General features: G+C 38.0%; 1 protein-coding gene across 7 annotated transcripts in view; it reads left to right on the top strand.

Moving 5' to 3' along the window:
- Positions 1 to 10,985, top strand: part of SLC38A9 (solute carrier family 38 member 9) — a 104,056-nt gene extending 93,071 nt beyond the window's left edge. For 6 of the 7 annotated variants that reach the window (XM_059916386.1, XM_059916387.1, XM_059916388.1 and 3 more), the window contains 2 exons: positions 2,212 to 2,301; positions 3,502 to 10,985. In XM_059916386.1, the coding sequence (XP_059772369.1) occupies positions 2,212 to 2,301; positions 3,502 to 3,667 (256 nt within the window). In that variant the 3' untranslated portion in view covers positions 3,668 to 10,985. Of the gene's footprint in view, positions 1 to 2,211; positions 2,302 to 3,501 lie in introns of those variants that run through there. The other variant, XR_009502312.1, reaches the window with a different exon arrangement.
- The last annotated feature ends 16,165 nt before the right edge of the window (positions 10,986 to 27,150 follow it).

The raw sequence follows: 27,150 nt of genomic DNA, 5'->3' as shown, positions 1-27,150 counted from the left end.
TCTCCTAGCTTCTTCTGCATTCATTCTGTTATAAAGTGTAATTTTTGTTTAAATATATGAAGAAAATACACCCTCCCATAGACACATAGTTGGAACAAGAAGGAGTACTTTTAATAGCCTTTTCAGATCATTGTGGATATTCTTCTTTGATATTATGCCATACCTTGACAAGTGGTAGTTTTTTAAAAGTTAGTTGAATCTGAAACTCAGTTACATTAAAATCCATTGGTCTATCTTACACTTCGGATCTTTTACCCATGCATGATTTTATAACATCAGGGTTAGTCCTTTGGAAAATATTGGTTCAGTGAGTTCTGTAGATCTTCCAAATGTTGACACACTTCATTATGCACACTTCAAAACCCACATTCATTAATATCAAAAGTCTTTAGATATTTATTGGAAAACTGTCGAGCTCTCATGGTGGCAAATACAAGCTCTCCAAAATTCTAGTTTTTACTCGAAAGCTCAAATGTTATCATTGGCAACACAAACTACCAGTTGCTTTCCTTGAAATTACAAGATCATATCATTCATTTTCAAGAAAATGTCTGTCAAATACCCAAGTCTGAAGAACCATAGTTTGTCTGCCTTTCAAGTAAAAATAGCGGTCTTCGGATAAAACGGCGGGGTTGTCCCCCAGCTCAGTTGCACAAGTACTTTTCCCCAAGACAACCTTTTTACTTCAGTATGCAGCAGATGTGCTTTATTATATACTTCCTATTTGATCATACAGAATACTAAAAAGATGTATGTTCGAAGTATGAGATTTAATAAAACATAATTTTTACTCCTTTATCAAGGACAATTTTTAATAAAACTTTTTTTTTTTTGAGAGTGTTTGGCAGTAAAGAATACAGTATAGAATACAGACAGGTGCAGCTGCCTCTATCCATGCTAAGGGGGCAGCAGTTTACCCACCAATGCTTTTGCAAAGCAAGTAATGTTTTGTCTGATTGGAAAATAATTTTTACCTCAGGGCTTCCTGAAAGGGAATTAGGAACTTCCCTGGGGTTCGTGGTTACACTTTGAGAACCACTACTTTGGAAAATACACAAAGTTGATTCCTTTTACAATATAGAAATAACAAAGGTCCAACCAATGTCTCTCTCAAAGCTCTGAAACAATTTTAAGTTTGGAGTTTCTGGATAAATAGTAAGATCTGGAAGCCTGAATATCTTTGTAATTCATCAAGGTGGATGACTAACCACTTATTTGTGTAAATAATTTTCCTTATTTTTAATTCTTTCTGTAATCTATACCTAGGATTAATTAACCTCTGATAACTTGGGCTCAAAATGTTGCTTTGATGTGTAAATTTGGCTTTTAAGGATCATTTTTGGGGGAAATGGAGTTATTTCTTGAGCATCGTATTCCATCTACATTATGTTTATTTGTGTCCAGAAGTGATTCCCAAACCTTGAATTGTTAACAGCTAGTTCAAGTTATTTAGCAGATATTCTATTCATGGTAAATACTGAATAGCTTTAAATGACTAAATCTGAAAAATAAAAACCTGCCCATTTTGCCTTACCCCTTAATAAAATTTATTTTTCTAATTATAAAAGTAAACACTTTACAAAGAAATATTGTAAAACATAAAATTTGTTAAATATAGAAACAAAGAAAAATTACCCCAAATCCCAAATTATAACACAGTCACTACACCCGTTTCAGTGTATTTCCTTCTGATATTTTTTCAAGTGTTTTCAGACTTTCTTGTGTAGTAAAAATCTAACTAACTTTTCCTCAAGTTGCCTAGATGGATTTTTACCATCTAGGTAACAGTGATTACTTATTTTTAATGTTTTTTAATATATTCCATCAAGTAAATTGTTACCCTGCCATATATCTAGGATGCTTCTGTCTTTTCACAAATATCTTTATGTTAATAGCTTTTTCAATTATTTTCTTATGATTTTCCACCCAAATGGAATTATGTGTCAAAGAATGTGAACCCTGATACACACTACCAGTTTGCTCCTACAAAATTTAACCTATTTATATAATTGCACAAAAGGGCCAGTATCACTGTCCCATCACCAGTATTGAGTACTATTGTTGCCTTCTATTTATGCTGTAATTTTATTGTCAAGTTTAAGACATTCTCATTTTAAAGATGATAATAATGAATTTTATTCTCATATTAATTGTTATAATTTGCCTGTTTTTATATTTTTTCTTCCTCCAAACTCTCTTCTCAACTTTTAGCATTTTCCACGTGTTGATTCTTAATCTAGTTATTGTGGGAGCTGGCGTGCTCATGGCCTGTTTCTACCCAAACATAGGAGGAATCATAAGGTACTGCCTGTAAGGGAACTTTGCCCCTTCATATATTGGTCTTTATTTTTATGCTTTTCCTGTTGTTGTTGTAGTTGTTGTTTTGATATAATTGTATAAAATTCCTGTGAGTATTTAAAACTGGTAACATTCAAATGTAGTTCCCTGGTATCAGTTAAGGTGCTCGTTATCTTCCATTTCTGCTTATTCCTGACTCTAGAAGTCCCATTATCCCTTAGCCTTATGTACCTCTCCCCTTCTCTTTTTCTTTTTCTCATAATTTTCCACTGTATTCCTTTTTCTTTATCCAAAATAAAGTTGTTTTTAATATATAATATATAACTTCTTGGGGTACCTCAAATGTCTCTAATATGTCAAGGCTATGTCCTAACTTTCTTAATCCCTTTCTACTCAAGAACCTATTTCAGTGTCAATTGTAGTCATAAAGTAAGAGTTTAGATCCCAGATGGCTCTTTCCTTAATATCCTTTCTCCAAATACATTGTGATAGGTTGAGTAGATTGGGAATATATTTGTGACCTCAGATTCTCATGGAAAACTGAAATTTAGAATAATCTGATTTCCTTGACCTGTAGAGAGCAGGACTGAGTCACTTTTTAGAAGACCCTTACCTAAGAAAGTAGCAAGAAACAAAAGGGGAGACTTTTAGCCTGATGCTTATTGAATATAATGGATTTACAAGTTCCCATTAACCTGTTTTCAAGAAAACTAAGTATAGGGAAGGAGAGAAGAAAGTATGGGTTCCTCTGTCATGTGTTTAGGTATTTTTGTTACTATCTTTGATAATTATGCTGAATGCCAAGGAGGCACTCTCAGTCTTAAGCAGATGCTAGCAGTCCTTCAGCAACTCAGAATGTATAATTAGTTTATAAAAGATCAAAGGTAGGAAGCCTATCTCCAGATGTTTCTGAGGAAGTAGCCATAATCACTGAGATACAGAGGAACTAGGGAGATTTGAGAGATGAATAAAAAACTCTTTGTCAAGCAGATGCTATAAAGATGAACAGGAAATAATATTTTATATTAACTTAGCAAGTAAAATAAGTTTTAAACTCAAATGCTTTATGTCAACAACAAATGAATCAAAAACAATTTTATTGTAATATCAGACTGAGGAGGATTTAAATTGTACTATATTTACCATAATTGTAAATCAGGAAAACGCAGGATGAATATTAACCCAAAAGCTTTTATTTTGCAGATATTCAGGAGCAGCATGTGGCCTGGCCTTTGTATTCATATATCCATCTCTCATCTATATAATTTCCCTGTACCAAGAAGAGCGTCTAACATGGCCTAAGTTAATCTTTCACATTTTCATCATTATTTTGGGCCTGGCTAACCTAATTGTTCAGTTTTTTATGTGAAATAGTCAACTGTCTTCTCCAGATCTTTCATGGTGTTTTGAACTCTGACAACAGTCCCACATAAACTCACTTGTAAATGCTGTTGTTGCCGTAATTATTAATGTTTTCCTAAGGTAATTTGAAACCAAGGGAAATAGTGGTCCATTAATAAGTAATTCTTGTTAGAATGGGGAAAAGGGCAGTAAGAGTGGTCTTAATCTCTTTACCTTTTTCGTATTCACTCATCTCTTCATTCTCACTTGTCTTTTCTGAGTAGAAATGTATGCCCCTAGGAAAAATCATGCTGGGTTTTGCTTTTAGAGATGTAGGGTGGGTGGGTTTATTCTGGCTACAATAATGATTCTCAGAGTGTCAGAGCAACTATATTGCCAGATCCCATTTCTGTTTTATGTTTCAGTGATTCACTTTTATTTAATTACTTGCTATATCATTTCTGCAGTTTGCCCAAACCTTTATTGTTTTGGACAGTAAACCAAATACCTCATTTTAAAAAAGAAGTGTCCATGACATCAGTGTTAGTAGAGTGAATTCTTACGTGAGCCCTTAATCTCTGTTTTAAAAAAGAAAGAAGGGAAAAAAAAAAAAAGCAATGTCAGCGCAGGCCCCATGGTCATGAAACTTATGTAAAATAAAGGAACTAGGAGAGAGTTTGTTGCTATCTGACTCCTCTTTTGTTTCTAATCCAGTTCCAGTTCCCCAAGCCATATTTTGCATAGGAACAAGTATGATTGTCCTCATAGACCCAGGGGGCTCTTTGGCTTTTTGGACCCCTGAGGATTGCATAGGATGTGATGTCAGGACCAGTGAGGAAGAATATAGGAAGCATGGAAGAGAGGGATATATGAGGCGTTAAGGGAATAGAGAGGGGCCAGAAAGAGTGAGGCCTCCTTAAAAGTGTATTCTCTGCTGGGGGTGAAAGTGATTTCTTCAACACAGGAAAGGATTACTTTTGTTCAAAGTATGACCTCCAGAAGGAGACCCCCTCAACTTACTTCTGTAACTGTCAGGGTAGAGGTTAAATCCCCAAATCAAAAACTACTTGGATCTGAGAAAAGGATTAGGGAATCTGAATTCTTTGATTGGCACTCTCCTCTTTTCCTTTCAAACTAAAAACTAAACCAAAATCTAAATCCATGTCTTTCATGTAATATAGCCTCCATGTTCAGCTGGAAAAGTTAGATTTCTCTAATTTTATGATACCATTAAACAGTGTATTGTGTTAATACACATCCCAAGATAATGTGTAGATTTGTGTTATTTTCCTTCCTTTGAGAAAGACAGGTGAAATGGTTTTTTAAACCTGGTAAAGAGCCCCAGATTCAAGACCAGCCGTTCTTCCTTTTAGCAGAGCTTTCTATCTAGTCCATAGACCCATACCTATACTGATGAACTATACTGTCTAAAGCTCTTTTTTAAAAAGTCTCATTATGAAAATTCTCAAGCATACACAAAAGTAGAAAAAAATAATATGATAAATCCCCCCATACCCATCCCCTACATTTAGTAATTATAAGACTTTGCCGCATTGCTCACCTATCCCCCTTTTTTTCTCTTCCACTGAAACATTTTAAAGTCAATCTTCAAGTTATGTCATTTCATCTCTACAAACCTTAATATGTACTTGAACTTAGTTACGTTTATTGAGGGAGACAGTCTCTCTGAAGTTTTTTGTTGTTGTTGTTAGCAGAAACTGCTGGTAGAAGTTAGGTAATTAGAAAATGCTGCATTACGTGTCTGGATCCCTGTGTTAACCTCTCTTAGAACAGGAATATAAGGCGTGGAGAAAATGTGTCTCTGTGCCTCTGCATCTTTATGATTTGAGAGTTTTGTTCAGTTAGAGACATAGGAATCAAAAGCCAGACCTTGAGAGATCTTCCAGGCTTAATCCTTGTTTATCTCTAGTTGCCTCCCTTGTCTTTAAAAACTTCAGAGACAAAGTTGCATTGCCTTTTTTCAATGATATACTTGAATGTTTTAACACATAGAAAAGTGATTTGGTATATTTTTGCACATTTAATAATCAAAGTGAATATGAAAATGAATGCATTATTGATTAAACTAAAAAGCAACGTGATATTTGCTTTTTGTTTTCTTTAAGAGACTTGCTGATTTAGAATTTCCAAAATCCTATGTTAGACTTATGCTGAATGCTGAATGACTTTGCCTCCTTAGGTTTTTCTTCACAAAACCAGCTCCTTTGGCCTATTAATTAGCTTGGTCGGAAAACTCTTTGTGTACATGTGTCCTGGCTCACAAATTAGAATGATGAGATGAGATCTCATTCTGATCATATTACAATTAATTTTAGACTTTCTCTGCTGTCATCTCTTTGAATTTTCTAATTAAATTTCTTTCACTTTTTGCTCTGATGTGGTTAATCTTAGTTTCTTTGAATTTAGCTTATTTAACACATAACTGAGGACGTTATAAAATTTAAAATAGCTTGTTTAGAGAGCTCTTCCTTGGAAAGGCTCTGGATGAATATGTGGTATGCTAATACTATTGCCAGAAAGGACAAAGAAATATGCTTTGACATTTGACACCTATGGATGATCATCCAAAATCAGTTTCATCATCACACCCAAAAAATGTATTGGAATAAAGAATAAACTTACCCACAAAAAGGGACTGTGTTAGAGGGAAATATTCACTTCATTTACACTAAATATATTTTACAAATACAATACAGCCACTAAATGTAGAGGCAGAAGAGTTTTTGGTTTCTACTTGGAGTTCATTAGGAGAATTTTTTTATCTGTATTTTGACTTACTCATTTCCATAAATAATTGAATAACTACTATCAGGGAGGGGGAAATTTCCCCCCATCCCTCTTGAGTTCTTTTGGCTGGTCTAATAATTAAATTGACCCAAGACATATTAACGGGAGAAAGAAGCAAAACAAAACAATTTAATTTGCATGTGTAGAATTCTCATAGAAATGGGACCCCCGAAGTGACCAAAGCAAGCTGTTCATATATCATTTTTAGACAAAGAAAGATTTGTGAAGATTTAACTTATGCTAGGGAGCAAACTGCTGAAGAAGTAACAACATTTGTTTATAGTACAGCTTTTTAAGCCTTGAGTTCCCTAACTCGGGTGATAAGGACGCTTTGTAGCCTCCTGGTATAGGGAGGATACCTTCACCTGGGAGATTTATTTCTCGCTTTCCTGGGGAAGGGGTAAGTCAGAGTGTTTTTTAATGGCTTTTGTTTCCACCAGCTGTTTCTCAAGTAACTTTAATTCAAAATAATCACTGTGCCACTGTGGCGTATCTTGAGGAAGCCTGTCCTGAGCCCCAGCACTGCCATGTTCGGTACTTTGGAGGAGGCAAGTATGTATAAGACATCACTCATATCCTAAAGGAACTTGTGGTCTAGTAAAGGAACTACGCCTACAGTTGACTATAATGCAAGGCACTTTCAGACAAAGAGAAACAGATCCCTTCCAGTCGGGATCCTCAGGGAGGGCAGGTAAAGAAAGCTGAGTGGTAAAGCTGCAAGGACACATTTTCAGCCTTCTCCTAATAACTGTACAAAATTTTAGGTGTTTGACACATTCACCATCAAGTGGGATCTTCTAAAGTGTAATTGCTTTTACTTTGGCAAATTTTCTCTAGGATAAGTTTTATAAGAAATATTTAACTGCTTCTGTATACTGTTTATTGTTCTCTTTGCATTTTAACACTGCAAGATTCACTTCTGTGAATCTTGGACAGCAAAGTACAATTGGTCAATAGGGGAAATAATCAGTAACACATTGGGCAGTACAAACAGAAAGATTCTATAAGATTTTCTCTCCAAAAATTTGACTTATTTATCTGTATTCAAAACGTCAAATGTTTGGGCTCATTGATTAGAGCAGAAAATATTGATGCTGCTTGTTTTCTTTACAAAGGACTGACCTGTTGCTTTTTAGAATCTGGTCGTGGTGATGTGGTGGTGGTTTGTTTTCTCATCCCAGTTCAAACGTCCAAAAGAAAATCCAAATCTAGCTGACACCTAAACAATAGAATGTTACATTAGTTTGTTGTCCAAAATGGAACGCGCACAAGGCAGCCTGGCTGGCCCCAGTTTCACAGTCGACTGCCGACTTCACTTCAGATTATGTAAACATGTATTGCAAAACAGCTCTGACGGGAACCTCATAACCTAAACACTATTCTCTGAAATGTAATTTGTTGTCTTTTTATATAAAAGAAGAAATTAAATCAAAATTATTTTGAAGAAAAACTACTCTGGGATTTTGTTTAATTGAACTTTGCCAGGAAATGACATTGCCTAGTAGCACTGACCCCAGGGTAGAAGGAGGCCATCTTTTGCAGGGTCAGACTTCTCAAGTGACTCTGCGTGTGTCACATCAGGTCACTCAAGTGACCGATGCATGTCTTACATGCCCTCCCTCATGTTCTAGATCCTAAAAAAAAAAGGTATATGCTTTGTATGTTAACCAAAACCTAAAATGATCATCCCTTTTGGACAATAAACTGTTTGACTTCTCCCTCTAAGAGCATTTCAGAATGAATGTGGCACTTCAGATAAGTGTAGCCCAGTTTCTGGCAAAGAGCTTAGTATCATAATCTTACAGAGCCATTTAAGGCAATAGAGAGCTCTTATCTTCTGCCTGCCTTAAGTAAAATTCCTTTTTCTCCCCAATGTCATTTTTTTTTTTTTATATTTCTCAACTCTTCTGCAAAGATAAAATAAGGCTATGTCTTTTTAAAAGATTAAAAATTCCTCCATTCTCCTTATTCATCTCAGGCCATAAAGTACAGGGCTGGGATAGGGATTAGAAAGGGCACACTCTGCAGATTTTTCCTCCTTTGGGTCTCTCTTGATGTCCCAAGTAATCCAACTGTGTTTGGTTTTAACAGACACTTAATATACACTTGTTTAATCAATCAATTAATGAGGCAGGGTTCCACTTTAATGGAAAACAATAATTGCTACTTTTTAAGAGTGTTTCGTTTCTACTTGGAGTTCAATACCCCAAAAAAAAAAAAAAAAAAAAATTGGGCCAATCAGGTTCAGAATTAGTCTCTCGGCCAATATTTAAGTACTAACCGGATGCCAGACTCTGTGCTAAGCACAGAGTATCCAGTGGTAAACAAGGTGGATGTGGCCCTGACAGCATCCTTGCCCACCCTCTAAACTCCGGCAGCTGGTCATTTTCCAAGATAAAACTTTGATTATAATCACACAAAGTTATGTAGACATGTGGACAAATACTGGAAGGGGCCACAGAAGAATAAATGTGGGTTACCTGTTGAAGTGATGAGGTTCTAGGTGAATCATTTATGTTGTTACTTTATTATCTGCATGACAAACTTTCTAAAAGGATGTCTGTTATAAAAGAAGGCTTGTAGAAATTTATCTATACTCAAGCCATGAAGTAAAGGACCAACTTACAAAGAACCTTTGGAATGGGGGATAGAGGTCATTGGTTACAGGGCAGGTCCAGGTTTAGTGGAGCCTGAAGTTATATAATTTGTTCTACCCTCTTAAGGAAAAACATACAAAATTAGGAAGAACCCCATACAAGTGAGGATCCCTTACTTTAACTTGTTTTAGCTTTAAGGTAAATCATCCACACAGCTCTGGGGACGGGATTTAGAAGACTGAAGGAGGTGTAATGAAAAGTTTCAGCACTCGGATATGTCAAGCTTTGAGTGCCTCTGCTACCTTTAAGAACTGCAACTTTTACTAGATCTGAGCCTTTACTTCTGAAAGAATCTAATTGGATTTAGCAAAATAGCATGGGATACAAATTCAGTAATGGTTAATATGGGATCACAATAGGACATTTTTCTTTTTTAGATTAGAGAGTTTTTACTTGGGGATGGGTTTTGCAGCGGGGCGGGGTGGGGGGTTCCTTTTAACTTTACAGAAATAATAGAGTTCAAAGATACTGTTTGTCAAATACCTATTCAATGAATCTTAGAGATGAGGAACATTTTAAGGGCTCTTGATGCAGAAAACAAGCCACCAAAAGCAACATTAGAATAAGGTGACATTTATTTATTTATACTTCACTTTATCCCGGAAGGGACCTGTTTTCACTACAATAAAGTAAAATCAACTTTGCACAATTAAGTCTCTTTTTTTAGAGACTAAATTAGAACTTTATGACACTCCTTAAGGAGAGGAAACTATTCAAATAATTATACCTTTTATAATTTTATAGTTCTTTGTAGCTCATATTATAGTTCTTTATTGTAGGTAGATAAAGCATAATTCAATGCAGTAAACGTATTGATGATTGTCCTAGAATTGGAAATGCAAATACAGAGTTATCCTTCCCAGTGCTGCTAGAATTCTCTTAATGTAACATGACCCTGATTATATCCCTCCTCTGTAAAATCCTTCAGTGCCCCAGTAGAAAAATGGGCAAGGGCCTTTGTAACAGACAGCCTTCAGAGGAACAACTGCAAGTTAACATGAAGATTTTAAAAGTTCAGAGTCAAAATACTGATCTGTGCTAACAGATAAACCTCAAAAACATTATGAAAGTGAAGGAAGCTAGATGCAAAAGACTAACAGTTTCATTTATATGAAATGTCTAGACAGGGCAAATTTATAGGAACAGAAAGCAAAATAGCAGTTGCCTCTGGGGGTGGGAGCAGGGATTCACTGTATATGGCTATGTGGAGGAGATTTTCTAGGGTGATAGAAATGTTCTAAAAGTGGATTATGGTAATAGTTGCACAACTATATAATTACTAAAATCATTGAACTGTACACTTACATTGAATTTTATGAAGTGTAAATTATCCCTTGAAGCAGTTTTAAAAAAGGTTCAACCTCAGTAGAAAAGTAATTTAAAATGCTTTCTCCTTGTCGAATACTAAAATAATAATAACATTATTATTATACACTGAAAAAGGTATGGGAATGAACACTCATACACAAGTGGCTGGTGTAAAAGTGGGTGTAAACTTTCTGAAGGTAATTTGACAGTATGCATCAGAGCCTCAGAATGCTCATATACTTTGACTCACTTCCAGATGTATGTCCTAATTGGAAGGTGTGGATATATAAACACAAAGAGATATTTATATCTTTACTATTTGTAATGGAAGAATTAGAAACAACCTAAGTGTCCAACAATAGGAGATAAATTATAGAATACTCATCAATAGAATACTGTTTAACTATTTAAAATGATGATGCAGATGCCTATATGTAATAAGTGTCAAAAAGATGTTTATAAATATAAGTCAAGAGAGAGTACAATTATGTATAGAATTTAAAACATTTGTGTATATATATGTATATATTTGGAAGTTTATATAACATGAATTTTGGGCATCTCTGGGTATTAGGACTATTGGGTGTTTCTTTTCTCGTTTGTTTATCTGTATTTTCTAAAGTTTTTAAATGTATCATGTTTTATGAAAAAAAGCAATAAAAGTTTTTTTTCTTAAAAAAGAAAATATCTTTCACTGACTTCTCATGACTTTAACTATAAGGATCCCTTTTGATAATATAACAAAATCCTTTGGACCCTCACACAATAGTAGTTCTGTTTTTAGTATTTATTGATTTATAAAAATAATGACCAAAAGCTACTATAACTTCTATACCACTTATACATAGCTTTGAATATATTATTAAAGTATCTACAAACATTTAAACAAGTGCCCCCCACCCCCTGCACACACACACACACACACACACACACACACACCTTTTAGACCTATTTATTTAGTCTACATTATAAACTTTGAAACAACTCTGTGGTCTGCAGGTTGGGAAGGACCAACCTAGAGAATAAAACAGAAATGCTTTAGCTTGGTAACCAAGGCTTTTTATTACAATCTTTATACCTTTCGAACCTCACACCAGTTCATACAAAACTACTAATTCTCTCTTATTCCATCTGCTTTTGTACATGCTGTGCCCTGAGCCTGATGTGCCCTTTTCCTTTTGTACACTTGACAAATGTTTATCTTTCAGGACATTGCTTGGAAATCAGCCTTCTTAACTGCCTCCCAAATAGTTTAGGTGCCCCCTTTTCTGTGCTGTCCACTTCACACATGCTTTTATTGTAGCATTTACCACATTGTATTGTAATCACTGGCTGTGTATATTTCACCATCCAGAGGAGGAAGTTCACCTTTGTACCCACTGCTTCTAGCACATTGTCTGCAATAGAAGAGGTGCCTGCAATCTCAGTTGAATGAGTGCACAGAGAAAGACCCAGTCCTTGCCCTTAAGGCACGTGTAGTCTAGTTAGGGAGAGGTGCCTGTCTAATATATGATTAGTCCTATAATAAAATATGTGAATGAGCACACAGAAGAGTTAATGATTAATTTTGACTTGGTAATTAGGAATTGCTTTCCAGAATAGGGTCCATTTGAATTAAACTTATTTTGACAAGTTGCAGAAAGGAGGAATAAAAGCCTTGAGTCCCTTGTTACACTTTAGAAATTCATTTTGTAGAAAAATGGAAATGACTCACCAGTTACTCCCTGAACTTCCAGCTCTCCAGCTACCCTCAGCCCTAGCTAAGCCTGGTTCCCACTGCCCCAGCTTCCCTTTCCTCTCATCTCATTGTCAAAAATCACTGACAATAAATTTCCTTTTTAGGATGCTGAGTTGGCACTCTAATCTGGCAAAGAGTTTGCTTACCTGGTCAGATACATGTTTGGGTGGTAAGAAAAAGTGCTATGTGAGGGCATGGGAGAACTGATTTCTAATCCTGGCTTTGCCATAGAATCACTGAATAGACTAGCTTTATGACACATTCACACTTTTTTTTTTTTTAATTTCATTTACTTACTTTTGGCTGCATTGGGTCTTCGTTGCTGTGCGCGGGCTTTCTCTAGCTGCGGTGAGCTGGGGCTACTCTTCACTGCGGTGGCTACTCTTGCTGCAGAGCACGGGCTCTAGAGCGCAGGCTCAGCAGTTGTGGCGCACAGGCTTAGCTGCTCCGCAGCATGTGGGATCTTCCAGGACCAGGGATCAAACCCGTGTCCCCTGCATTGGCAGGCGGAGTCCTAACCATTGCGCCACCAGGGAAGCCCCACATTCACACTTCTTGGCCCTCAGTTTCTTCTTTAGCCAAATTGGAGGTAGTTAGAATAATTATACCTCTTTTACCTAATTTATATAATTTTTAGAAGAATATATAACACTATGTAAAAACACCTTATTAAGCTGTGATACACTGTACAAATGCTCAGTCTGGGGATTATATCATTACATTCCTGAAAACACTTCCTGGAATTGGCCAGACTCCTCCTACTGAGGGGCTGTACAGCTTAAGAAGAGAAGCATGGCAGTGGGTTGGGAAAAGAAATCTTGTCTTGTACAGTCAGGTGAATGGTTTTCAAGTGAGTGTGGGTGATAAAACATCTGGAAATCATGGAAACACAAAATATTGATGCATTTAATTACATCATACAAATCAGGACTACTTAGTCCTAGTTAGTCCTGACTTTTCTGGCAAAACCATGATTATGTTATATGTATACAAATAAAAAGTAAAGGAGATATCCTACTCCTCAGCTCTTTCCTCAGTCTAAGCCCAAAGTAGGGTTACTTGAGCCCTTTACTCACTGTAGTAGTCAGGGTTCTCAGAAAAATAGAACCAATAGGAGACAGGTAGATAGATAGATGATGATAGATAGATAGATAGATAAATAGATGGATAGGAAGGTATCTTAAAGAATTGATTCACGTGATTGTAGAGGCTGGTAAGTCCAAAATCTGCAGGGCAGGCTGGCAGGCTAGAGACCCAGGAAAGAGCTGACGTTACAGGCAGTCCGCAGGCAGAATTCCCTCTTCCTCAGGGGATGTCAGTCTTTCTCTTAAGGCCTTCAACTGATTGGATGAGGCCCACCCACATTATGGAGAGTGATCTGCTTTACTCAGAGTCTATTGATTTCAGTGTTTATCTCATCTTAAAAGGAACTTCAGAGCAACATCCAGCCATGTTTGACCAAATGTCTGATACCACCGCCTAGCCAAGATGACACAGAATTAACCATCATACTCACCAACTTTCAAATCACAGCAGCAGGTTGCAAACAGTTTCCCCCTCCCTTCCTTATCAGTTTTCCAGGAATTTCTTAAGGCTGAATGTCCAATGGCGGTGCTGGGTATGCCGTGTTAGGAGATAGCATGTCATGTGATAGCAGGTCCAGCAGACAGCAGCTCTGAAACACTGAGACATGAGGCCCAACTGGGACAGCTTCCAGGGACGAGCCAGTCCGGGGGCCAGGAGTGAGCTGCAGAAAGGGATCCTCTGGTCAGGCCATTGCTCAAGGCCCAGCAGCAAACAGTGCCCTCACAAAGCAGTTCTAATCCTGTCCATTGGGCCCAGCACCTCCCAGGTCACAGACAGCCAAAAGGCAGCATCAGGTTAAGTTTGAATGACAAACTTAACCTGACGCTGGTGAAACACTCAGAGGCTGTCTTTAATTACAGTTGAGTTTGTTCTCTTTTTTTCACATTTACAGGTTGTTCTAAGGTTTTCTTTAATTGTGTATTATGCAAAGGCCAAGTCTAAATCATCTCCGACAGCCCTGCTACTCTGAATCCTGATTCAAAATCTTGGTGAAGGTGTATTTTGTTGTTTCTCTAAGTCCTTCTCAAGTAGTTCTCTTGGTTCCTTTGTTTCTGATGACTTTTTGTCTAATACCTGGAGCATATTAATGTTCTATGGTTAATCAGATTTAGACTGCTGCAGGAATTGTGTTAGTTTATCAAGTTAACTCAAGAGGATTCTCTGGGGAAAAAAAGCTAAGGTTTGCAGAGGTTCCAGTAGTTCTCAACCCTGACCGACTTCACTGGGCTCAATACTGTACCAAAAGCAGCCAAACCTATTTCCCCAGCACTACTCAACTGTTTGGAAATTGCCAGTTGTTACTCTCTAAGTGTTTTGGTTACTGCTTTATCCTTAACACCTGTTACTTTGTCACACGGCGGATGGACGCTCAGGAAATACTTGTTGATGGAATGAACAAGATACCTGGTAGAATAATTTGTTGTAACAAATCAAACTACAAACAAAATAGAAGGTATGAGTGAATGCTTCTCTTGGCTGTGTATGGATAAAAACTATCTTAAGTTTATGAGCCATGGAGGAAATCATCTGGAAAAAAAGGTGTAGATTTGATTACATAAACCTGTTAAACTCTACAGATCAAAAAAATTATAAGCTACGTTTAAGAAGAAATATCAAACTGAGAAAATATTGGCTACATATGTGGCATATCAATGTGAAAGTAAATAAGGGGGAGAAATCTAAGATTCCAGTTCAAAAATGGGAAGAACATAAAAACAGACAATTCACAAAAGAGGAAGTACAAATGACTAACAGTCATAAAATAATAAAAACCATTTTCTAACAACTACTATTAAGAAAAAGAAAAAATATTAGTGCTCATTACTGACTAGGGTGCACTAGTTGGTCACACTCCTTCATATTTGCTCTTGATCATCAAAGCTAAGATTTTAAAACTCAAAGCTAGGCATTGAATCAGTTTCTTTCTCTGCATTTTAGCTGTTTAGACCCTACCTTGGGAGCAGTACAAAACAAAAGCCCTGGGACTCCCCTGGTGGTCCAGTGGTCAAGAATCCGCCTTCCAATGCAGGGGACTAGGGTTCGATCCCTGGTCGGGGAACTAAGATCCCACATGCCGCAGAGCAACTAAGCCTGCGCGCCACAACTACAGAGCTCTCACGCCTCAATGAGAGAGCCTGTGTGCTGCAAACTACAGAGCCCATGCGCCCTGGAGCCCGCGCGCCACAACTAGAAAAGAGAAAACCCGCAAGCCACGACTAGAGAGAAGCCCACGCACCACAGCGAAGAGCCCGCGCGCCGCAACCGAAGATCCCGCATGCCTCAACGAAGATCCCATGTGCTGCAACTAAGACCCAATGCAGCCAAGAAAAACCATTTTTTTAATAAATAAATATCCCAGAGCAGTCTAAAGCTCTAGGCTTAAAAAAAAAAAAAAAAGCCCTCACTGCTGCTGAAATGATGGAAGAGGGGTAGGAGGACAAAGAATTGAGACCTGTAAGATTAATATTATAGTATTATTCTATTACAAGTAGGTAGGGATCAAATATATTTGATTAATTTGAGGGGTGTAATCTATATGTAGTCCGCCAACACTTAATAATCTCAGTCATTCATACCTTCAATGAAAGAATCATCAGTGACTACAGAAAATTATGAAATCAGTTATATTATTGATACTGCTTTTTATTGGGTATTGGTTTCTCAAAGGTCCAGAGAGAATGATGGAATATAGCATCAACTTTGTTATGTATAGCTACGTCAGACAAGTAATTTCTTCTTTCAAAATTCTTTCTCTCTTTCAAAAAACTATCAGTTTATTCTAATTAAAATTTAATAGAGTTTTTATCATTAACACAGGCCTCAAAACTGAGAAAAATTACAAATCATGTGAGTTTCAGAATCTTTTTTTTTTTTTTTTTGCTTGCTAATCACAAATCACAATGTGAATTTCTACAAGAGCAGGGTGCCATGTCACAAAAGATCAGTCTGGCTTCAGAGTCTGTTCTTATTTTCCCTGTGTGGAGGACAGATGTTTTTTGTTGAATCGGGACCATAATTTGCATCTGGTAGGACAATGGGCCGTATTTTCTTCTCCTGTCCACACGTGGAAGCTACACTGACAACAGCAAGAGCTGCTCAGAGATAGATGCAAACTTTGGCTCAGTCAGTGCAAAATTCAGCCTGATTTTTAAAAGTAAATAATCCAGTTAACATCTAGTGAAGAGCAAACCAGCTAGTGGATTTGGAAGTTTCCTTTAGAATTTCTTGAAATTTTCCTTTGAAATTTCCAGCCCAGGGTATGAAGTAATTCCAGACTCTAATGAGCTTCAGAGGCCTCTCTGGCTGTAAATAAGAACCAAAATAATTGTCTATATTGGTTCCAGGACCTTCTTAGGCAGTAGATAATTTATTGTTTGTTATGCCCTATGTCCTGGTTTTCCCTCAGTGATTGATGTGTTCTCTTCTTTTTTCAGATGGCTTTTCTAATATTCACCTTTCTTCAAAATGATCCTGAAAGATGAGCCAGAAGTCCCATAACTGCTTTCCATAGGGGGAAGCTGGGGCCCAGAAAGGTTAAGCAAATTCCCTACCAGGGCAACAGAGGAACTCTAGGTTCTCAAGTGGCTATGGAAATCTAGTCAAAATGGAATGAAACTTCTGCTTCCTTAGGTTATCTTTCCTGTTTGTTTAAAATTAAATCCTTTCCATTTTATCAGTTCCTAGGAGATTGTTTTTGACACATGTAAATTTGGAGTCCCCTCTAATTGGAACCAGTTTTCTCCAGGACACCCCAATCATTGGTTATGAGGCCTCTCCTCCTCATATAAACACAGCCCTCAGGACTTGCCTGGTGGTCTGGTGGGTCAGACTCCAAGCTCCCAATGCAGGGGGCCTGGGTTCGATCCCTGGTTGGGGAACTAGATCTCAGCATGCGTGCTGCAACTAAGACCTGGCACAGCCTAAATAAATAAGTAAATAAATATTAAAAAGAAAAGAAACCTAGCCTTTTAAAAATAAAAAAAATAAAAATAAAAATAAAAAAATACAGCCCTTGTCTGGCCAAGCAGGCCATTGCTGATCAATGTCACCAATATTACCCAGAGGATGTAGAGTGATCCGTTTAACTGCTGGCCCTGGAGTGTATTGTCTATGAAACCCATGTATTCAGGGGTTTTTCACTTAGTAAAGCTGTTTGAACATATTTACTCTCAGAGTTTTATTATTTACTTTTAGATTCCAAGATATTTTGATCATCTGAATTGAGAAAGAAAGATTTAACCTTGAGAAAGGAGAAAAAGTAGAGAGGGAGTTACTGGTTTTGTGAATTTTAGATTTTCCCAGGGAAAAAGTTGAAAAGGGGACAATTCTATTTTTAGGAGCACAAAATTCTTGAGCCATATGATGTACTTCCCTTTTCATAGAGTGAAGTTAGAAGGACTCTAAGAGATTTTTTTAGTCCAACCTCTCCACCTTACATATGAGGAAATTGAATTCAAGTAAGTTTTGATGTGTCTTAGAGCCACTTCCCTGTCATTGTGTATACATTTACCTTATTTTTTTTTTTTAAAGCTGTGTAACATTCTATAAGGATGCATCTTAATTTATTTAGCCATATTTCTTTGAGGAATATTTTGGTTATTTCCAATTTTTTTCCACTATTATAAACAATGCTGCAATGAATAACCTGGTACAGGTGTCTTACTATTTACTTAGTATTTTTACAGGATAGATAACCAGAAACGAAGTAAAAATTTTAGTAGAAATAGTCCTCTTAGGAAATTGTACCCATGGCTGCACATCCTTGCCAACACTGGATATTATCAAACTTTTAAGTTGTTTTTCTGTTTTTTTGTTTTTTCTTATTTTGGTCATGCCGCGAGGCTTGTAGGATCTCAGTTCCCTGACCAGGGATTGAACCCGGGCCATGGCAGTGAAAGAGCCGAATCCTAACCACCAGACGACCAGGGAACTCCCCGAATTTAAGTTTTTAAAATAAGTTTGGTCTTTTACATTTAGCTCATTGACCTATCTGAAACGTGATTTCCTGTGTTGTGTGAGATGGGGGCCTAACCTCCTCATTTTGTCAATATTGAGTGTGAGAGGAGGAGCGGAGCACGAGGTGTGGGAAGAGAAAGGAAGGCAGCTAAAGGCAACCACCAAGTTACACAATCCACTCATCAAAATAAAAGCCCTCAGCTTACCAGACCTGACCCCTGTGGACACCTTAGAAGGCCAGTTAGGGACCATGTAGAACGGTTGCATCGTGTATGCATTTGGGGATTTAACTGTACAGGCTTTTAAGCTTCTGAGGGCCCAGATACTAGCAACTTTAGGACATTTTAAGAGACTTTTAAATGTAATTTTGCCTACCATGTCAACAATAAAACCTGAACTGTCTGTCTACCCTCCACCCAGCCCCTGCTCTAGATGTAGCTAGAGCATGCTGCCTTCTGAGGGTTCCGTTGCGTGCCTCACCCACACACAACCTCCAAGGATCTTATGAAAATGTTCCTTCTAGTAGCATATGTACACACATAGTACGTTCCGGAAAGGATTTTGAAGTTTTTCAGTGATTTTTTTTGGTACCCCTTATGTATATGTACCCAGCTGCCCTAATCCGTAACCCCGTTTCTCTCCACGCTTCAGAATTCTTCTCAACACAGTGCTCTGGCAGCCATAACCAATTGATCAGTGTTGACCCACAGGTGGAATCAGTTTGCCATCTCTCGTCTAGGTCACTGTTAGTAAAAGTCCCGTGGTATTAGTGGAAGATTTTTGTCTTGAGTGTACGCATTTTATCACCATGATGTGCGTCAGTGGTCTCACCCACAGATTCGAGACAAGGGTTATTGGAGGTGGTCTGGCCACCCATGGAAAAATAGGATGTGGCTTTTTGGGGAAGAAGGTCCTTCCTTTTTCCTTTAAGGGCTGAGGTCAGTCATAATTCTTCCTGCTTTATCTATCAAAGGGCAGGGTCTGTGATATGATTTCATATCAAGAGTTCAGAGGTTGCCGAAGTGGGGATAGCAGATTCCTTTGGTGCCCTACCCACATTCTCCAGCACTCCCTGCTACGATTAAAGCACTTGGCTTCTGTGACTCTTCCTGAAGACTTTTGCTCTGGTTGCAGAACCTCACGTGGCTTGTGCACAGGGCAAGTGACAAGTGCTGGGCAATCCATGCCCTCAGGAGCAGCATTCAACCAGTAACAGGTGGGAATTATGGTACAACACTCCAAGGGGTACTCTGCAGTTTCCAAGGAGTCTCCCAGCTGCCCCAGTGGCAATGGGCTTGTGAATGCTTCCTCTCTATGAACTACCTTCCCCTCCCTGTCTCACATCCCCATTCCTCTACCGAGATCCCCTTCCAAATAACCGACTTGCACTCCAATCCTTTTTTCAGAATCTGCTTCTGAGAGAACCCAAACTAAGACAGGAGGGGACATCGCCTTTATAGTGGGGGATGACATATCTTTTTGAGCACTGATACTAGCTAACAAAGCATTTTAAGGAGCTACCTATAAGTAATAATGAAATGTAATTCTTCACTCGGTAAAGAGATGCAAAGATTCTTCTGTTTTTGTAGAAACAAGGGAGCTATAAAAGATAGGGTAGGGAACCCCTATCGTACCTGACACCACCTAGCTGAAACATTGGGGGTGCTGAGCTTGCTAAGAAAATCTCCACAAGAGCCTGGGACCGCAGAGAGGTCCAGGCTCAAGCACCAGTAACTGTACCAGAGGTGGCAGTGATAAATAAAATATTACATTGTGATTTTTCCATTTGAAAAAATTATAAATATATCCTTATTTCAAAATAATATGTCACTTCAGAATTGCCAAACGTCGTTTGATGGTGTTATCTGAAAAAAAAGCACAACCTAAAAGTTGAGAATTATGTTTTATTCAGCAGGCATACTGAGGATATAAGCCCAGGAGATGGGCTCTCAGATAGCTCTGAGGGACTGTTCTAAAGAAGTAAGGGAGAAGCCAGGATATATAGGAGTTTTTGCAAAACAAACAAAAAAACCAGGTAGTCAAACACCAAAAGATTACTGTTAATTAAAAAAAAACAGACTTCTCAAGTTAATGAATTTAGTGCTTTTCTATGTATGAGAAAATGCAAGAGTCTGGGCTTAATGAAATTATTCCTTTGATATGCATCTTAACTATCTAGGGCCAGTATCTTTTTTTGGGTGTACTGCTGGAGGCAGTTGCAGTGACTGATGGCCTGATGGCTACAACATCCTTTGTTTGCTGATAAGGCAACATTCTTTGTCCACAGGGCCTCATTTTGGTCATAAATTCAACCAACATTTGGGAGGCATTTCATGAGCAATTTTGTCCCAAGTCACTAGAAAGTCTTCCTACACCAGGCAAAAATTCTGGGCCACTCACTGTGCTGATAATCTAAAATTCTCTGGATCGCCTGGTTTACGAGTTTAGTATAATCCAGGAAATGTTTTCCCTTGTTGCTTTTTCTCATACCTAGAATTGCACTATGATAATTATTCTATATAGAGCTACATATATGATCAACTATCTTGAGATGTCATTAATTTTGTTGGAGGCCAGGTTACACACTCGTAATGCAAGAGACAACAATCATAAAATAGGATATAAGTAATACAGCTAGCAACATTAATAAAGTCATAGTGCAACAGAGAGAGGCACAAGGCATAAATAATTTGAAAACAACAGAGAGAGCACATTAAAACAATGATTAGTATAACTATTTGTAATCTGGTCACAATAAGCCATCAGGTCCACAGGAGAACCAGGTGGAGAAGCCAAATTCTGGAAGGATCAGGTTGAGAGAAAAAGATAAATATTTCATCTTCTTTACAAAAGTATACTTTATCAGTTTGTTGTAGGTCATAATTAGTGTAAGAGGAAAGGTTTTCTAGAAAACAAAGATTAAAAGCCAGTATATTTTTTAAAAGTCATAAAATTATAAACCATATTTATCAGTTCAGTCCTGTGTAATTAATTCCTGTTGATCTGGATGAAATCATCAGGTTTTCCATTAGAGTTTTCAATTTCTTACCCAGTTCAGTGGTATGATCTAAAAGTTATCAGAAACTTATAATTGTTAAAAAGTCCTTTTTATGAATCTTCTTGAAGATCTTCATTTTATGAAAGCGTCAGAGTAAAACAATGATTGTTTATAAACAGCAAAATACTTAAAATGGCATGGTTAAAGATTTGATTATAATGCAATTGACAAGGAACTTGGATATTTCTGTGACATACAACATTTTAAGATAATAGCTAGAATTATGCCTGATAACCTTATACCAGGACATATCAGACTTTTAGGAATGCCACATAAATTTTGGAATACATACATATTAAAGTCATCTAACCTAAGAAGGTTTTTCTTTTCTTTTTTCTTTTTTTTACGTCTTTATTGGATTATAATTGCTTTACAATATTGTGTTAGTTTCTGCTGTACAACAAAGTGAATCAGCTATATGTATATATATATCCCCTCCCTCTTGAGCCTCCCTCCCACCCTCCCTATCCCACCCCTCTAGGTGGTCACAAAGCACCGAGCTGATCTCCCTGTCCTATACAGCAGCTTCCCACTAGCTATCTATTTTACACATGGTAGTGTATATCTGTCAGTGCTACTCTCTCACTCATCCCAGCCTAAGAAGGTTTTATCACCACTTATTTGACAATGTTTCTCATATAATTTAACATAAATAAACCTAGTTAATTTAATATCTCCCTTTGGGATGTTTCAGGGGCCCTTTGAAGCATCCCAAAGTTAGCTGGAGGTCAAAAGAACTTTATTTAGAATTTGACTAGGGGAAGTTTGTGAAAGATATCAAAAGGTTTTAAAACACTTGGTTAAATAGGATCCTAGGTTGCTGTGAAACAATACTTATTTATTCAACCAAAGTGACAATAAAAGATTTTTAAGGCAAATACAGATCATTTAGAAGGCAAGTAAATTCACAGTTTGTTATTAAAAGTAGCTCAACATTCCAAGAAAACTTCGTTCTCTTAACAGAGAGAGAGAACCAAATTCCAGTCCTGCACCAGCCCACCCTCAATAACAAAATTTATTTACCTAATTATATTTAACCCAATCCCAGCCTACCATGTACAAAACTCTTCTCTCAGGGTTCCCTTTCTACAAACCTTCCACAACTTTCTGTGTCTGTATTAGTTTATCTCTTATTCTCCTGTTCCATTTAGAGATAACAAGCTGTAGGACAAAATCACCCTTGCCCCTTAAGAAAATGTATTTCCATTTTTCATACCTTCTCTTGTTGAAAACACACATCCTACTTTCCTTGCATACTGACATGTTTCCCTTATTATTTCTAGTAGCTTTATTTACATATTACAATTTTAACCCTTAAAAACTTTAATCTCTAGTGAAAACTGACAAGCTGCAAGTAATTGTGAACTGTTGGTCATACCAGCGTTTCCTAGTTGGCAAATTTAGGAATATTTCATAACCTCTAGAAACATACTTCTTCTGATAGCATAATTTCTGTTCTCAGTGTTGTGCAAGAAATGTGTCTAATAAACCCCAAACATCTTTAGTTTTGCTCTCATAAGAAGACAAAAGCAGACCTGTTTAGCAATTAATGTTCCAGTATTTTATCTTATTCAAAATGACCTGACTATTAAATGAATTCTCTTCATTTAAGTTAATTTAGCAAAACTAAGGTTTCAAGTTACCAAAAACCTGGAGAAACTATTTTAGATAGACATACCAAAACATAATTATTCCTAAAGAGTTCACCTGAAAACTCTTATCTCACTTACCTTTATTTTATAACTTATGAAAATATCATACCAAGTTATCATACCAGCTGCAATGGCTGATGGCTTGACGGCCAAAACATCTTTTGTTTACTGAAATGGCAGGCGACATTCTTTGGCTACAATGGAACGATTGTAACTGTTCTTAGGTTTTGTTTTTTTAATTTAAATAATTGTTTAAATGTTCATGTTTTTATGAAATTATATTGGTAGAAGATACTGTTTTAAATAATATTCTTATCTGCCAGAATTAAAAGCTGCCAACCATTTGCCAGCGTCCCTCTTTTATTGGGCAGGGGGTGCGGGCACAGTGTCATGAAATCCTAAACTCTGGGAGCCACTGATCACAAGCCCACATGGGTACACCCTTTCTAACACAGGGGTTTACACAAAACTAGCCACGTAGTAAAGTCAGTGTAGTGGCTGGTCCCTGGCAGCACAGGCCAGCCTGACTGCCATGTGTTGGGGTGATAGCAGAGGCACAGATTTCTCACAGAATGTTCTTCTGGGGCCAGCTGGCAAATCCCTGGCCCCTTGAGCCCAATGCCTGTCCTTGGGCTCTTCACCTGGCCCCCAGGATTTCTCTGGGATGTTCCTAAGCTTAGTCCAAATGCTTCACTGCCCCTGCACCTCTCTCAGCACCGAGACGTGCAGAGAAGAGAGACTCCTCTTGCTTTCAGTCAATTCCCCGATCTCCTAATACCCCTGCTGGGGGTCTTCACATTGGAAAAGAGCCTGCCATCATAGCAAAGGCTATTTTTGTTCTTGATGATGTTGTTTTAACTGCTTTGAGGACAGAATGTCAATCTATTGTGAAAATTTATTGCAAATTATCCTTATCATTCCATCCCTCAAATATGTTCCTCCAGTAATAAAGTGCCATGGTTTATCTGCACACAAATAAAATTCAAGCCCATTCATAATTATAAATTGATAGAAACCAAAGGTACCATTAATAACAAATAAGGAACACAACTTTGGACAAAATAGAAGATGATAGTAGCTAAACTGAGAATATTCTCACAAAAAGAGAAAGGCTAGGTAATTTTTTTTTGGTGTAAGAAATGCAATTCATAGGCCCTCTCACTTGTGAGCATAGATGGCAAAATCCTCCCAAAAAAATATTGGCAAACTGAATTCCATAAGACATAGAAAAAGGCTGTACATTTTAACTACCCTGAAATTTTTAACAACTCTGAATTTTTACTCCCCCCCCTTCATTTAATGTTTTTGACATCATATTTTGCATGTTTTTATTTTGTGTATTCCATAACCACTTATTGTGAATGTGGATGATTACACTACTTTTGTCTTTTAACCTTCCTACAAGCTTTATATGTTGTTGATCTACAGCATTTACTGTATATTTGCCTTTACCAATGAGATTTTTTTCTTTCATAATTTTCATATTTCTAGTTGTGCTCTTTTAAGGCCAGGTAATTTTTTAAAGAGATTGAGACAAGTACTAAAAATGAGGTCAATCGTATAAAAAGAGAATGCCTATTTCCTGGGTTCTGAGGAAGTGAATTAAATGGGAGCAGCTTTTTAAACTGAATAAGATGGGGGTAGGTGGGCAGCATCTTCCTGCCTCTTTTTACACATAGAGATTCCAGCATGGAAGATCAGAGGCATTGCTCTTCAAATTCTTAGACAAATTGTCCCTCTGGAAAAGCACTCTTGTTTTCTGTAAATAGTAATTTTATAGTATGTATCCAGTCTAGGTGGCAATGTGACCAAAGAAGCATTGGGCAAGGCATTCAGAAGATTCAACTGGCTAGGCCATTCTTGAACTGAGATTCCAGATGTAAGAGTTTGCTAGGGCTGCTGTAACAGAGTAGCACAAACTGAGCTTAAACAACAAAAATTTATTGTCTCACAGTTCTGGAGGCTAGAAATCCAAAATCAAAGTGTTGGCAAGGCTGTTTCCTTCTGAAGGCTGTGAGGGAAGGATCTGTTCCCTGCCCCTCTCCTTGGCTTGCAGATGGTTGGCTTCATGTTCACATAGTATTCTCCCTGTATACGTGCCTCTGTCCAAATTTCTCCTTCTTATAAGTACACCATTCATATTGGTTTATACCCAACCCCGCTTACCTCACTTTAACTTATATGTCTGTAAAGACCCTATCCGCAAATAAGATTACTTTCTGAGATCTTGGGTGTTAGGACTTTAATAAATGAATTTTGGGGAAACTCAATTCAACCCATAACACTGGCAACCTCTCTGGCTTCAGCTTCTCATATTTAGAGAAGAATGTTGGCCTTAATGCTCCTTAAGGGCTCTTTCAATCCCAGCTTTCCAAGATTGTCTCAGCCCTTTTGAAGCTGCCAAGTCTGGCCCCCCTATTTATGGGACTATAAATATAAAAATTTTCCTGACCCAAGCCTGCCAGCCAGTCCTGGAGGGCGGAAAATGAGAAGGGAAATGCTGCAAGGGTGGAGTTTTCCTTTAACCTTTTGTTATTTGCAGGAGTTCTGTAATCAGACAAACATTCAGGGCGTGGTGAACCGGGGGTCCTGACATCTGAAGGCAAATAAGCAAACTCGAATGACATTTGTTCTTTTCCAAATCCCAAGGTTTTCTGTGCTCCAACTATAGATGACAAAACTGTTCCAGGAGAGTGTTTTGTTCTCCCTGCCAGTTCATTAGTAACAGAACGGTTGCTGGGCTGTAATCCAGCCATGCTGACATCAGTTCCCCAGTAAAAGAAGGACAGAACTGGAGCTGGGTCTGTGCAGCCAACAGGGATCAGGAGGGCTCAGCTGTACTGACACGTTGGCAAAAAAAAGGGAAAGGAGGAAGGAAGGAAGGAAGGAAGGAAGGGAGGAAGGGAGGAAGGGAGGGAGGCAGGGAGGAAAAGGAGAAGAAAGTTGGGAAAGTTTATAGAAATGAAGAGGCCATCCAGGTTCCTCAAGGGACTCAGACAGGAAAGCAGGAGGGAGGGAGTGCTAGGCATGGTGATAACCCAAATTAAGTTCTGGCCAGCATCGTCTTCAGTATTTAGAAAAATTGGGGTTTGCTTAACCTATAAATAAAAACCATGAGTTTTAGAAACCTAACCTAACAGCATGTGTGTGAAAAGAAACCTATATAAGGAAGCTGAGCAGGACTGTAGTTATGGGAGGCCCAGTAACAGCCCACTTCCTTTCTCTGTGCCTTTTTTATTCATCTCTAAATGTGGGGATGGTAATACAATTGCACTCTTCTCAACTTAAAAATACTTTTATTCTGAGTCACCTGACAAGTCTTCTTCCCCCTGCACAGCACTTATAGCCATTAAGAGATCTTCCAGAGCCCCTTTATCACTCTAGCAGGCCTTGCTGGAAGCTTCCAACACTCCAGATGCTAAATGCAGTCCGTAGCTCAGTCACCGACCCCTCACTATTTTTCTTGTCTTGATAAAGTGCCAAATTTTTATGTTTAAGCTATGTTTTATTAGGAGCTTCCTGAGCTTTCTTTCCATGGAATTTCTCCATTCCCACTCCTGGACTTTCCTCCCAGCTTTTATGATATTAGAGAGTGAGCTTGCATGTCACTGTATGAAGTTTGAAAAGCCTGGATATTATATGAGTGTGTCCACATCTCACCTTCTGTTTCTGCCACCTGTAGCAGGGCAGGAAAGGGGGGGAAAAATCATCCTTGTGGCCCCATTCCCAGCTTCTCAGAGGCAGATTGTGTGCCTGATGGGGCAGGCACGTTCCTGGCTGCACAGTGGCTGAACAAAAGGTCTCTCTCTGCCTGAAGAAAACCAGGACACCAATGAGCTCATCACAAAAGAAAAATCTGGAGTTAGGTCGACTGAGGATGAATTATAACACATTTCAACAACTTACTGTGGCTCAACCCCATTTTTCAACTCAGTTACCCTTGATGTATGTATCTCGAAATTCTACATTCTGCCGTCTCTCCCCATCTATACCCTCAGATACTGACTCTTAAATCCTCCCAATTAAATTGGACTCTTGGATACTAAACTTGACTCTTCTTTAGAAATCGTATTTATTTATTTATTCATCCATTCATTCATTCAACAGCAAGGGTTGGGTGTCTCCCACCCACCAAGCATGGTGCTCGGTCATGGGGATGCACAGGATAATAGGAAAGGCTTCCTGCCCTGGAGGAGCTCCTGGTTCCAGGTCTCCTACAACCTATGAGGGCTCTGGATTTGGGTTTTG

Source organism: Balaenoptera ricei, chromosome 3, assembly GCF_028023285.1.
Source record: "Balaenoptera ricei isolate mBalRic1 chromosome 3, mBalRic1.hap2, whole genome shotgun sequence".
NCBI classification, from domain to species: Eukaryota; Metazoa; Chordata; class Mammalia; order Artiodactyla; family Balaenopteridae; genus Balaenoptera; species Balaenoptera ricei.
Note: the sequence above shows the minus strand (reverse complement) of the source record. Positions and strands in the feature narration are given on the sequence as shown.